Consider the following 14,708-nt stretch of genomic DNA (forward strand, 5'->3'; position numbering starts at 1 on the left):
GCTATTTCAAAGAAAAAATCCAAGTGGAAATCCAGTAAATTTTCTGGGGTGCTGCTGGACTGACGTGTTTCGCTGGTGGGGGGGGTCCCATCTTTTTTTTTAAAAGCTTGGAACCCCCCAGCGAAACACGTTAGACAGCAGCACCCCAGAAAATGTACTGTATTTCCACTTGGACTTTTTATTGTGACCCAAACCAGACCTTTACCAACATGCCAAATATGGATGGCGACTCCTAGGGTCATCACTGACACAGCTGCAGTTTCTTTGCTTCAGGGGACTCCTTCAATTACAGTCTTTGCCATCTGCTGGTTATAGGACCCCGGACCCCAAGTTGGGACAGCGACACACTGCCAAGACCCACCATCCACGACTTGCTACTTAAATCCATTCATCGAGGTCTCTTTAAGGAACAGGACACATTCAGCTTCACCGCAATACTGTGGACGTGAAATCTTCAAAAAAGGGGTGACTATTTAATGCCACTGCTTCATGCTTTTTTTTCAGATTTTTTCTTTTACATTGGTAGTTATACATTTATAATAATACCTTTATTAATGTATACATAACTTTTTAACAGATATTGTACACCACAATAGGTGTTGGCCTATATCAATTGAATATTTTTTTATTATTTGTTTCAAATAAATGCTAATGAATTCAATTTCACTTCACTTATAACTTTGGGCGTAATTCAGACTTGATCTCTAGGCTGCGTTTTCTCACAGCCTGCGATCAGGTCCGAACTGCGCATGCTTATGCACCACAATGCGCAGGCGCGTCGCACGGGTACAAATCGGATCGCCGCTCAGTGATGGGTTTGTGCAACAGATCCGTTCACCCAGGCGATCGCAAGGAGATTGACAGGAAGAGGGCGTTTCTGGGTGGCAACTGACCTTTTTTCAGTGAAGGGTTGGAAAAATGCAGGCGTGTCCAAGCGCTTGAAGGGAGGGATCTTGACGTCAATTCCGGTCCCGGACAGGCTGATGTGATCACAGCGGCTGAGTAAGTCCTGGGCTGCATAGAGACTGCACAAAATCAGTTTGTGCAGCTCGGCTACACATGCGTTCGCACACTTGCACAGCTAAAATACACTCCCCTGTAGGCGGCGACAATCTGATCACAGCAGTGCAAAAATCGTTTGCTAGCGATCAGGTCTGCATTATCCCATTTGTCTCTTTCCTCAAAGAAGCGCAGTGTTTTCTTCCTTTTCTGCTGTTTAAAGTTCATGGAATTGACTATGCCTGCTATTCACACAGCCACTTGGTGATTAGAGCACAATATAGCTCCCGTCTTTCAAAATACTAGTTTATTTCCTTCCTTTTTTGCATAACCTATTAGTATGTTTTTGGAAACATGGAAGTCTTCCCGCTCCATCTCCTCCTGTTACATGCTGTGGAACAAGGTCTATCAGTTTATACTTCAGTGATGCAATATTGGATCCATGCCATGGAAATGTCTTACCCTTGGGTGTTCCATATATGTTACCATTGACAGCTGCCCTGATGGCAGATCAGTGTAAAGTCATGCGTTCCTTGTATAATACTGTTTTGCCTATACAGTATAGGTAACAAGGACAGACTATCATATACTGTACAGTGCAAATGACAGCTACAGGTCAGTACGTGGTGTATCTTCTAGCTTTTACAGGTGTTGTGACCGTCTCAGAGGCGTGGTACAGCTTACTACTGCGAGCCCGTACATAGTAAACCTGGTTCTGGGTCTCACTTCCAACAGCCATGCTGCACAACCATAAGGTTACTGAGGTTGATTATCGTCCGCTTTGCGTCCGATGGTTGCGTCCTCATACACAAGCAGCAGATCTCAAATGCCTCCAATGGGCATCTTAATACAAATCCAGTATGGCAGCAACACTTGCATATTTTCATACAGCCCCTGTGTACTGAATCACAGCTGTGACGGCCTTTGTGTAAATCTCCCAATCAGGCACTCGGTAACTTCCACTAGGGCAAAATGTGACCATTGGTTCTCTCAGACGCATAAACCGCCATGGCCATAGATTTATGATCAGCATGCGTGCAGTTTCCATACAGCACTGTAATACATGAGGTAAAAGGTTCTTGATAAAACACATCAATATAAATGTATGAGAATATTCCTTGGTAAATTACACTATATAAAGACACAATGGGTACACTGTACAAAGGTCAACAAAATTTCAAAACACATCAGGATGAAACACAATTATCCCAGTAGACCAGGAGAATAAGAACTCATGACTGACATAGGTTGGAATGTGGACCACTTTCAGGAAGAATCCAGAACTCCCTAAATGTACTATTTAAATGCGCTTTGATGCTTATGGGGTAGATGTATCAAGAAGTGTAAGGAATGGAGAAGTGGACAAGTGGAGAAGTTACTCACAAAAAAAAAAAACCTGCTTCTATTTATCATTTTATAGAATGTACTTGATAAATGCTACGTCCAAGTTGATTGGTTGCTATGGGCAATTTCTCCATTCTTGTTCCAACCTTATGTGTATGTGTTTATGTATTTTGTTGACCTTTGTACAGTGGCTCGATGAATTGCATTACCGTGGACCAGCCCAGCTGTACAGTGCCACAAATGTGATTTAGGTGAGTTACGACATCAGTCCCCCAGACTTCTCACTAATCTAAATCCAGGAAAACTCACTGAAATAATGTGCCGTTTGGGGCTCAGCCACGATAATGTAATCTGTATAATCATAATGTAATCTGCATAATCAGGACCAATCCTGTGAATTGCGTCATCAATGCTTTGCCAACTTCAGAAGAAAGGGAAGTGGGATTTGGAGGGTGGCCTACTCTCCAGTAGGGATGGACATTGGAAGCCCGGCATCAAATCAACCTATGTGATTGCTACTAGCCATCGCATCGAAACCATTTGATGGTATAACCATCAATGGTTACACTGTACACAAGTAGGCATAGCTTTGCGCATTCGCTAAGCTATGTGCACCACTTCCGACTGTCCGCGACTGAGTAATAACAAAAGTCAGCCATCGGAAAGCTGCATCCTTGGTTGTTTACCATCGAATACCTACAATTTGATGGAAAAAGTACATCCAATGGGATTGAGAACATCGATGATTGCTAAACATTGTCTTCCGATGTCCATCTCTAGTCTCCAGAAGCCCAGGAATACCACCTGAAATTTGAGTGTCCGAAACATTCTGTAAGAGTAGACAAGTATCTGTTAAGGGCTCTATACACCCGCCAAATCCAGAACACTGCCTTAAATACACAAATTCTTTTCCTAGTGATAGATCTTTTCATAGATCCGTGCAAATGCACTAAGCCACAAGCGTTCCCCAGAAGGTGCATTAGGGAATTGTACCTGCTCCCTGCATAGTATTACTGCTTACTGTGTAATAGCAGCACTGTTACTCCCAGCATCTCCTGCTCTACACTACATGCAGTGTATGGGGATACTGCACTCCTGGTATAACGTGAGCAGAGGCTGTATAGTAGGTCACAGTGCTGCATTCCTCTATGAAAACTACTGTATGTTATTACAAAAATGAAAATTCCTACAAAGAACAAGAGTGACATCCTGGTTACAGTGAGCGCTGTCCGCAATCACCAGCACTGACTGCAGACTGGCCGGAACCAAAGCGCTGAGGCTGAGCTGTGTTTCCGTCGGGCGAGTTTAGCGGCTGCACAGTGTCATGCTGTGTCGGTTGGTTCTATATCGGAGGGGCTGAAGGGACCTTGGTTCTATATCGGAGGGGCTGAAGGGACCTTGTGACGTATTGAGGGGAGGAGCTACGTCACCAGGGGGAGGAGCTACGGGCGAACAGGGTACCCGAAAAGTACCCTCGCGGGCTCGCTTCGCTCGCCACGCTTCGGGCACGGTGGCTCGCTCCGCTCCGCTTCGCTCACCACCTAATTACTAAAGGTAATAGTTGGTGGCGTGGATAGCAGAGGAACTATCCCGCTGGCCTAGCTCCTCCCCCTTGCGTCGTAACTCCTCCCCCTTACGGAAAAGGTCCCTTAGCCCACTTGATTCTAGCATCTACCATGCTGTGTCTGAGATACAGCGTGTAGTTGGTATAGGGTGAAGGGTGTCTATTGCTGTCAGGGGGCTGCTCTCTGCTCTGCACCATGGTGTGGGTCAGCAGGGTCCTGCTCAGGAAGGTACTGTACACTGGAGATATATACATCGTGTGTCTGTCTATCTATCTTTCTCTATCGTCCTAAGTGGATGCTGGGGTTCCTGAAAGGACCATGGGGAATAGCGGCTCCGCAGGAGACAGGGCACAAAAAAGTAAAGCTTTACTAGGTCAGGTGGTGTGCACTGGCTCCTCCCCCTATGACCCTCCTCCAGACTCCAGTTAGATTTTGTGCCCGAACGAGAAGGGTGCAATCTAGGTGGCTCTCCTAAAGAGCTGCTTAGAGAAAGTTTAGTTTAGGTTTTTTTCTTTACAGTGAGTCCTGCTGGCAACAGGATCACTGCAACGTGGGACTTAGGGGGAAAGTAGTAAACTCACCTGCATGCAGAGTGGATTTGCTGCTTGGCTACTGGACACCATTAGCTCCAGAGGGATCGAACACAGGCCCAGCCGTGGAGTCCGGTCCCGGAGCCGCGCCGCCGACCCCCTTGCAGATGCTGAAGCGTGAAGAGGTCCGGAAACCGGCGGCTGAAGACTCCTCAGTCTTCATAAGGTAGCGCACAGCACTGCAGCTGTGCGCCATTTTCCTCTCAGCACACTTCACTGGGCAGTCACTGAGGGTGCAGAGCGCTGGGGGGGGGCGCTCTGAGAGGCAAATATAAACCTTATACAAGGCTAAAAATACCTCACATATAGCCCATAGGGGCTATATGGAGATATTTAACCCCTGCCTGACTGGAAAAATAGCGGGAGAAGAACCCGCCGAAAAAGGGGCGGGGCCTATCTCCTCAGCACACGGCGCCATTTTCTGTCACAGCTCCGCTGGTCAGAACGGCTCCCAGGTCTCTCCCCTGCACTGCACTACAGAAACAGGGTAAAACAGAGAGGGGGGGCACATTAATGGCTATATATATATATATTAAAGCAGCTATAAGGGAGCACTTAATATAAGGATATCCCTTGTATATATAGCGCTTTGTGGTGTGTGCTGGCAGACTCTCCCTCTGTCTCCCCAAAAGGGCTAGTGGGTCCTGTCTTCATTAGAGCATTCCCTGTGAGTTTGCGGTGTGTGTCGGTACGTGGTGTCGACATGTATGAGGACGATATTGGTGTGGAGGCGGAGCAATTGCCAAATATGCAGATGTCACCCCCCAGGGGGTCGACACCAGAATGGATGCCTTTATTTGTGGAATTACGTGATGGTTTATCTTCCCTTAAACAGTCAGTTGAGGACATGAGGCGGCCGGACAATCAATTAATGCCTGTCCAGGCGCCTCAAACACCGTCAGGGGCTGTAAAACGCCCTTTGCCTCAGTCGGTCGACACAGACCCAGACACGGGCACTGATTCCAGTGACGACGGTAGAAATTCAAACGTATTTTCCAGTAGGGCCACACGTTATATGATTTTGGCAATGAAGGAGACGTTACATTTAGCTGATACTACAGATACCGTAAAACAGGGTATTATGTATGGTGTGAAAAAACTACAAACAGTTTTTCCTGAATCAGAAGAATTAAATGACGTGTGTGATGAAGCGTGGGTTGCTCCTGATAAAAAGTTGATAATTTCAAAAAAGTTATTGGCATTATACCCTTTCCCGCCAGAGGTTAGGGCGCGCTGGGAAACACCCCCTAAGGTGGACAAGGCGCTCACACGCTTATCCAAACAAGTGGCGTTACCCTCTCCTGAGACGGCCGCACTTAAGGATCCATCAGATAGAAAGATGGAAGTTATTCAAAAGAATATATACACACATGCAGGTGTTATACTACGACCAGCTATAGCAACTGCCTGGATGTGCAGTGCTGGAGTAGTTTGGTCAGAATCCCTGATTGAAAATATTGATACCCTAGATAGGGACAATGTTTTACTGTCGTTAGAACAAATAAAGGATGCATTTATCTATATGCGTGATGCACAGAGGGATATTTGCACACTGGCATCTCGGATGAGTGCTATGTCCATTTCAGCCAGAAGAGCCTTATGGACACGACAGTGGACAGGCGATGCGGATTCAAAACGTCACATGGAGGTTTTGCCGTATAAAGGGGAGGAGTTATTTGGAGTTGGTCTATCAGACTTGGTGGCCACGGCTACTGCCGGGAAATCCACTTTTTTACCTCAAGTCACTCCCCAACAGAGAAAGGCACCGACCTTTCAACCGCAGCCTTTTCGCTCCTACAAAAATAAGAGAGCAAAGGGCTTGTCGTATCTGCCACGAGGCAGAGGAAGAGGGAAGAGACACCAACAGGCAGCTCCTTCCCAGGAACAGAAGCCCTCCCCGGCTCCTGCAAAAACCTCAGCATGACGCTGGGGCCTCTCAAGCGGACTCGGGGACAGTGGGGGGCCGTCTCAAAAATTACAGCGCGCAGTGGGCTCACTCGCAGGTAGACCCCTGGATCCTGCAGATAATATCTCAGGGGTACAGGTTGGAATTAGAGACGGATCCTCCTCATCGTTTCCTGAAGTCTGCCTTACCAACCGTCTCTTCCGAAAGGGAGAGGGTGTTGGAAGCCATTCACAAGCTGTACGCTCAGCAGGTGATAGTCAAAGTACCCCTATTACAACAAGGAAAGGGGTATTATTCCACTCTATTTGTGGTACCGAAGCCGGATGGCTCGGTAAGGCCTATTCTAAATCTGAAGTCCTTGAACCTCTACATAAAAAAGTTCAAGTTCAAGATGGAGTCACTCAGAGCAGTGATAGCGAACCTGGAAGAAGGGGACTTTATGGTATCCTTGGACATCAAGGATGCGTATCTACACGTTCCGATTTACCCCGCACACCAGGGGTACCTCAGGTTCATTGTTCAAAACTGTCACTATCAGTTTCAGACGCTGCCGTTCGGATTGTCCACGGCGCCTCGGGTCTTTACCAAGGTAATGGCCGAGATGATGATTCTTCTTCGAAGAAAAGGCGTATTAGTTATCCCATACTTGGACGATCTCCTAATAAGGGCAAGGTCCAGAGAACAGCTGGAGACAGCTTTAGCACTATCTCAAGAGGTGCTAAGACAACACGGGTGGATTCTGAATATTCCAAAATCCCATTTAATCCCGACAACTCGTCTGCTGTTCCTAGGAATGATTCTGGACACGGTTCAGAAAAAGGTTTTCCTTCCAGAGGAAAAAGCCAAGGAGTTATCCGATCTGGTCAGGAACCTCCTAAAACCAGGAATGCACAAGAGTCCTGGGAAAAATGGTGGCTTCTTACGAAGCAATTCCATTCGGCAGATTCCATGCAAGAATATTCCAAAGGGATCTGTTGGACAAATGGTCAGGGTCGCATCTGCAGATGCACCTGCGAATAACCCTGTCACCAAAGACAAGGGTGTCACTTCTGTGGTGGTTGCAGAAGGCTCACCTATTAGAAGGCCGCAGATTCGGCATTCAGGATTGGATCCTGGTGACCACGGACGCCAGCCTGAGAGGCTGGGGAGCAGTCACACAAGGAAGAAACTTCCAGGGAGTATGGACGAGTCTGGAAAAGTCTCTTCACATAAACATTCTGGAACTAAGAGCAATCTACAATGCTCTAAGCCAGGCGGAACTTCTCCTGCAAGGAAAGCCGGTGTTGATTCAGTCGGACAACATCACGGCGGTCGCCCATGTAAACAGGCAGGGCGGCACAAGAAGCAGGAGTGCAATGGCAGAAGCTGCCAAGATTCTTCGCTGGGCGGAGAATCACGTGATAGCACTGTCAGCAGTGTTCATCCCGGGCGTGGACAACTGGGAAGCAGACTTCCTCAGCAGACACGATCTTCATCCGGGAGAGTGGGGTCTACATCCAGAAGTCTTCAACATGTTAATAGACCGTTGGGAAAGACCAATTGTAGACATGATGGCGTCTCGCCTCAACAAGAAACTGGACAAATATTGCGCCAGGTCAAGAGATCCACAGGCAATAGCTGTGGACGCACTGGTAACTCCTTGGGTGTACCAGTCAGTGTATGTGTTTCCTCCTCTGCCGCTCATACCAAAGGTATTGAAGATCATACGGCAAAGAAGAGTAAGAACAATACTAGTGGTTCCGGATTGGCCGAGAAGGACTTGGTATCCGGAACTTCAAGAGATGCTCACGGACGAACCGTGGCCTCTACCTCTGAGAAGGGACCTGCTACAGCAGGGTCCCTGTCTTTTTCAAGACTTACCGCGGCTGCGTTTGACGGCATGGCGGTTGAACGCCAGATCCTAAAAGGGAAAGGCATTCCAGAAGAAGTCATTCCTACCTTGATTAAGGCACGGAAGGAAGTCACCGTGAAACATTATCACCGCATTTGGCGAAAATATGTAGCGTGGTGCGAGGATCGGAGGGTTCCGACGGAGGAATTCCAACTGGGTCGTTTCCTACATTTCCTGCAATCAGGATTATCTATGGGTCTCAAATTGGGATCCATTAAGGTTCAAATTTCGGCCCTGTCAATATTCTTCCAAAAAGAATTGGCCTCTGTCCCTGAGGTCCAGACTTTTGTCAAGGGAGTACTGCATATACAGCCTCCTGTGGTGCCTCCGGTGGCACCGTGGGATCTAAATGTAGTTTTAGATTTCCTCAAATCCCATTGGTTTGAACCATTGAAAAAGGTGGATTTGAAATATCTCACATTGAAAGTGACTATGTTACTAGCCCTGGCCTCTGCCAGGAGAGTATCTGAATTGGCGGCTTTATCTTATAAAAGTCCTTATCTAATCTTCCATTCGGATAGGGCAGAACTGCGGACTCGTCCGCATTTTCTCCCTAAAGTGGTATCAGCATTTCATCTGAACCAACCTATTGTGGTGCCTGCGGCCACTAGCGACTTGGAGGACTCCAAGTTGTTGGACGTTGTCAGAGCCTTAAAAATATACATTGCAAGGACGGCTGGAGTCAGAAAATCTGACTCGCTGTTTATATTGTATGCACCCAACAAGTTGGGCGCACCTGCTTCTAAGCAGTCGATTGCTCGTTGGATTTGTAACACAATTCAACTTGCACATTCTGTGGCAGGCCTGCCACAGCCTAAAACTGTAAAAGCCCACTCCACAAGGAAGGTGGGCTCATCTTGGGCGGCTGCCCGAGGGGTCTCGGCATTACAACTCTGCCGAGCAGCTACGTGGTCGGGGGAGAACACGTTTGTAAAATTTTACAAATTTGATACCCTGGCAAAGGAGGACCTGGAGTTCTCTCATTCGGTGCTGCAGAGTCATCCGCACTCTCCCGCCCGTTTGGGAGCTTTGGTATAATCCCCATGGTCCTTTCAGGAACCCCAGCATCCACTTAGGACGATAGAGAAAATAAGAATTTACTTACCGATAATTCTATTTCTCGGAGTCCGTAGTGGATGCTGGGCGCCCATCCCAAGTGCGGATTATCTGCAATACTTGTACATAGTTATTGTTAACTAATTCGGGTTATTGTTAAGGAGCCATCTTAAGAGGCCCTTTCTGTTGTCATACTGTTAACTGGGTTTAGATCACAAGTTGTACGGTGTGATTGGTGTGGCTGGTATGAGTCTTACCCGGGATTCAAAATGCCTCCCTTATTGTGTATGCTCGTCCGGGCACAGTACCTAACTGGAGTCTGGAGGAGGGTCATAGGGGGAGGAGCCAGTGCACACCACCTGACCTAGTAAAGCTTTACTTTTTTGTGCCCTGTCTCCTGCGGAGCCGCTATTCCCCATGGTCCTTTCAGGAACCCCAGCATCCACTACGGACTCCGAGAAATAGAATTATCGGTAAGTAAATTCTTATTATCTATCAGCTCAGGACATGCAGCAGGTAGGGTGACCATAATATCCCTTTAATCTGGGACACATATGATTTACACAGGTTCTGTGGCTGGCTAAACTCTAGCCTGAATTTTCACCTGGTTTTAGCCAGCCACAGAACCTGTGTAAATCATATGTGTCCCAGATTAAAGGGATATTATGGTCACCCTACGAGCAGGCTGGAGCTATTGCATTGGTTATCATGGCATGCTGGGATCTTTAGTGCAGGTGTTGCTCGCTGTCTGAGCGAATAATTACCATGGCTTCTGTGTTGGTTGCCTATCAGAGTCCGGAATGTAGTTGGCTTGTTAGCATGCAGTATGCGGACCCCGGCAAGTGCTACTTGAAGCATTTTAGGCACGCTGGTAGCTTACAGCTTTACTGCTAACGCGCCTAAATGCTTTACGTAACCGTCATCCTGGTGTCTGCATTGCGGTGTCCTCACGCCACTTGTCGACATGGTTACAGAGTCTTATATAGCCAAACAACTAATGATATAACGGGACCCAGCGCTATATCATTGGTTGTTTGGCTGTATCATGTGACTGGTAATACATTTATTCACGCCTAAAGAAATTCTAAGGGGCCAGTTCAATTTCCACCAATGTGCTATTGCGACGCTGCTAGACCGCTACTGTAAATGTGTCATAGGCGCAAACTTATCCATGCACATTGCTTATATTGATTTTCCCCCTTTGTTTGTGGTAACGTGAGGAGTGTACCTTTTCTAAAAAAGATTTCTTTTTCATCCACTAGGGGTCACTGGAGTACTCTTGGGATATGGACGGCTTCCACCGGAAGAAGGCACTGAATAAATAAATTTTTGAGACTACTCCTCCCCTCCATATCCTCGAGCACTTCAGTGTTTTTTCTGTGCTCGACACAGTTAGAAGGCATAGTGGAGCTCGTCCACAAAGTATTGGAATTTTTTCTAAGTTTTTTTTTTCCTTTCAAGGATTTCCACGTCCTTTCCCCCCTTCTAACAGGCGTGGGTCAGGGACAGTGGAAGCGGCTGAGAACAGCCGTGAGTGTCGGACCTCTCTGTAAAGAGCTCCCTCACTCCACCTGCAGGCTGCCTGCAAAAAGCTGGACGGAGCTTGGATGAGAAGCCCCGTCATAGACTTTTGTTACGGTCCAGGTATGTTGGGTAGGGGCGGTCAGCTTATGCTGCCGCCCCACTATTGGGGATTGTATTGGGCATGTTTTACTCACTAACGACCGCTGCCCGGAGCGCGTGTGCATAGGCCGCTTCACGGCTCTATGCAGCGCGCTCTCACTCTCCGCCGCTCCCAGCATCTTAAGTTACCTAGCAGACCGCTGCTCCCTGCGCCGCAGCAGCCGATATGTTCCCCGCTGCCTGGCTACACAGGAGGCCACTCCACTCTATGCTGTGTGTGGCGGGCCGGGAGCGCGTGTGCATAGGCCGCTCCACGGCTCTATGCAGTACGCTCTCTGCTCCCGCTGACCGCCCGCATCAGCCGAGGAGTTCCCCGCTGCCTTGGCATACAGGTACAGGCCGCTCACACGGCCCTATGCAAAGTTCCACAGGCCCCGACCCGGTGCTGTACACGGAGGTCGTGGGGGTGGGGGGAGACATTAGCAGTATTGGCAGTGTTAAGCTTTGTAGAAAAACTTGGTACTTAACATGTTTAATGTTCTCCTGTCTGTTCCAGGATTCCTATATTACATCTCGGCTTAAGAGTGGTACTAGGGGAATTTGGGGGTCAGTTTTCTTATTGCTGGCAGGCACTGCACTTGCCTGATATATACAAGGAACTTTGGTGTTATTACTGAGTCGTGCAGACTGTCTGTGTGTAGTTTGTATTGTCTGTCTTTATAATGAGTAAGACACCAGCAAAATCTAAGAAACATTTTTCATGTCATGTCTGTAAGAGTGTGTTGCCTGATGGATCCACCACATGTACAGCATGTGTTGTTAATACAGCCACAAATACGATTTCCACAGAAGTAAAGCCAGCATCTCTGGACCCTCCATGGGCTTTACTTGCAGATGTATTAGTTGGTTTACAATCAGAGCTGGCCGCCTCTCGTGAAGAAAGAGAGGCGGCAAGATCTGAGTTTAAAATGAGACCATTTGAGTTACCAGGGGAGTCTCAATCTGGTCAGAGGTCCACCTTCAGTGGAAAAGATAAGTTTCCTTTTCCTAATAATTTTCCAGTCTCTGGGATACTAGACCTCACTGAACATGAGTATGAGGAGGGCGAAATAGACCAACAGTCAGATAGTGACGATTTTGACAGCCCAGGTATTGATAATCTCATCAGAGCAGTACGTCAGTCGCTGGAGTTTACGGAAACTGAGGAGCCCCTGACGAATGATGAGGTAGTCTTTACTAAACGACAGAGATCTCCGATGTGTTTCCCTATTTCGGAATCTCTTAATAAAATGTTACTGGAAACACGGAAGAATCCGGATAAACGGTTTTCTATACCTCGTAGATTTAAATCGAGTTACCCGTTTCCAGAGTCCATGACAGCTACATGGGAGAACCCACCATCGGTGGATTCATCCGTATCTAAACTTACAAGGAAGTTAACCATACCAGTACCAACTGCTACTACGCTTAAAGACCCTGCAGATCGTAAAATAGAGGCTATGCTAAGGTCCATGTATACAGCAGCTGGAGTGCTGCTGAGACCTGGGTTGGTTGGCATTTGGGTTACTAAAGCATTAATGGTATGGATAAAAGAGCTCAAGTCGGCTCTGCAAGATGACCATCTTATACTTCTCGCGGATCAAATCTGGGAAGCTGCTGAATATCTATGTACAGCTTCTACTGACGTCTGTCAGCTTACTTCTCGCCTGTCCTCATCGCTAGTCATAGTACGACGAGCACTTTGGCTGCGCTTTTCGGTCCTGAATTGGACAAATGGATTTCTGAGGCTACTGGAGGAAAGTCTGTGTTTCTTCCATCGCCTACAACTATACCTAAACGGAAATATTCTGGTCCGGCGTTCAAATCCTTTAGAACTCAGCCCTTTCGTGGGCAGGGCACAGGAGCAGTCACGCCTGGTAGAAGAGGTCGGGGACGTAGTGCCCGACAATCCAATGCACGTCGTCAAGACACTAAGACCACTAACAAACCAGTGGCATGACGGGCTCCCAGCCCATCTCGGATCTCCAATTGTGGGAGCACGCCTTCAGAGCTTTCAGGGGGCGTGGCTGCAGACGTCCACAGATGGGTGGATCCGCAATTTAGTATTAGAGGGTTACAAAATAGAGTTCGATTATCTTCCGACAGGAAGATTTTTCACGACAGGACTGCCTGTGTCGGACGACAAGAAAGCAGTTCTGCAGGTTGCCATTCAGTCTCTGCTGAATGCTGCAGTTGTAATTCCGGTCCCCGTGCAGGAACAGGGGCAGGGTTATTATTCCAGTCTGTTTCTGGTACCAAAACCAGATGGCTCAGTCAGGCCAATATTGAACCTAAAAGGTCTCAATCATTACGTCACTTACCACAGATTCAAGATGGAATCTCTCAGGTCAGTAATTGCAGGGTTAGAGCCACAGGAATTCATGATTGCACTGGATCTCAAAGATGCGTACTTACACATTCCGATTTGGCCACCTCACCAGAGTTTCTTAAGGTTTGCAATAAGGCGAGACCATTACCAGTTTCAGGCTCTGCCGTTTGGCCTCTCATCAGCGCCTCGGGTATTCACCAAGGTAATGTCCGTGATGATAGCTCATCTCAGGTCCCTAGGAGTAATAATTGTTCCGTATTTGGACGATCTACTCATAAAGGCTCCGTCTCAACAATTGCTTCTCCAGCATGCTTTGCTAACGTACAATGTACTAGTTCAGCACGGTTGGATAGTCAGTTTAAAGAAATCACATCTAATTCCGTGTCAACGACTTCAATTCCTAGGGATGATTCTCGATACAGTAAATCAAAAGGTTTACCTGCCACAACAGAAAGTACAGGTCATTCGTCATCTGGTGCAATTAGTGCTCAAGCCACGCACAGTCTCAGTACATTTGTGCATTCGCCTTTTAGGCACAATGGTGGCGGCTTTCGAAGCACTTCAGTTCGGAAGATTTCACTCACGTCCGTTTCAACTGGAGGTGTTAGCGCAATGGTCGGGATCACATCTGCAGATGCACCACAGGGTGAGATTGTCGCCACAAGTCAGGGTGTCTCTTCTCTGGTGGTTAAAAATACACAATCTATCTGCAGGGAGACGATTCGGCGTCGTGAATTGGATAATTCTGTCAACAGACGCAAGTCTCAGAGGTTGGGGAGCTGTAGTTCAGAGTTATCGGCTCCAGGGCCTCTGGGCAGATCACGAAAGATCGCTATCCATAAATGTTCTGGAACTCAGGGCGATTTACAATGCTCTAAGACAAGCAGTGTACATGTTTCGTTTTCAGACTGTTCAGGTGCAGTCAGACAATGCGACGGCAGTCGCATACATAAACAAACAAGGAGGAACGAGAAGCCGCATGGCAATGCGGGAAGTAGCTCGGATCCTTAGATGGGCCGAATATCACCAGGTGATATTGTCGGCAGTGTTCATTCCGGGAGTGGACAACTGGGAGGCAGATTTTCTCAGTCGTCGGGATTTTCATCCAGGAGAGTGGGCATTAAATCCAGAAGTGTTTCAGATGTTGATCCAGAGGTGGGGTTACCCTCAGGTGGATCTGATGGCATCCCGCCACAATCATCAGGTGTCACGATATGTGTCCAGAACAAGAGATCCAAGGGCAGTGGCGGTGGATGCTCTCACAGCCGCGTGGCCGTACAGCCTCGTGTATCTGTTTCCACCGTTTCCGCTGCTCCCGCTGTTGCTAAAACGGATCAAGAGAGGGTCCGTCACAGTCATACTAATA

General features: G+C 47.7%; 1 protein-coding gene across 1 annotated transcript in view; it reads left to right on the top strand.

Annotated features, from left to right (window-relative positions):
- The first annotated feature begins 4,002 nt into the window (after positions 1–4,002).
- The window catches only part of GTPBP10 (GTP binding protein 10), a 62,527-nt gene continuing 51,821 nt past the window's right edge, over positions 4,003–14,708 (top strand). The window contains exon 1 of the mRNA XM_063921512.1: positions 4,003–4,136. Coding sequence (XP_063777582.1) covers positions 4,104–4,136 — 33 coding nt within the window. The 5' untranslated portion in view covers positions 4,003–4,103. The remainder of the gene's footprint in view (positions 4,137–14,708) is intronic.

This window comes from Pseudophryne corroboree, chromosome 5 (genome assembly GCF_028390025.1).
Source record: "Pseudophryne corroboree isolate aPseCor3 chromosome 5, aPseCor3.hap2, whole genome shotgun sequence".
Taxonomy (NCBI): Eukaryota; Metazoa; Chordata; class Amphibia; order Anura; family Myobatrachidae; genus Pseudophryne; species Pseudophryne corroboree.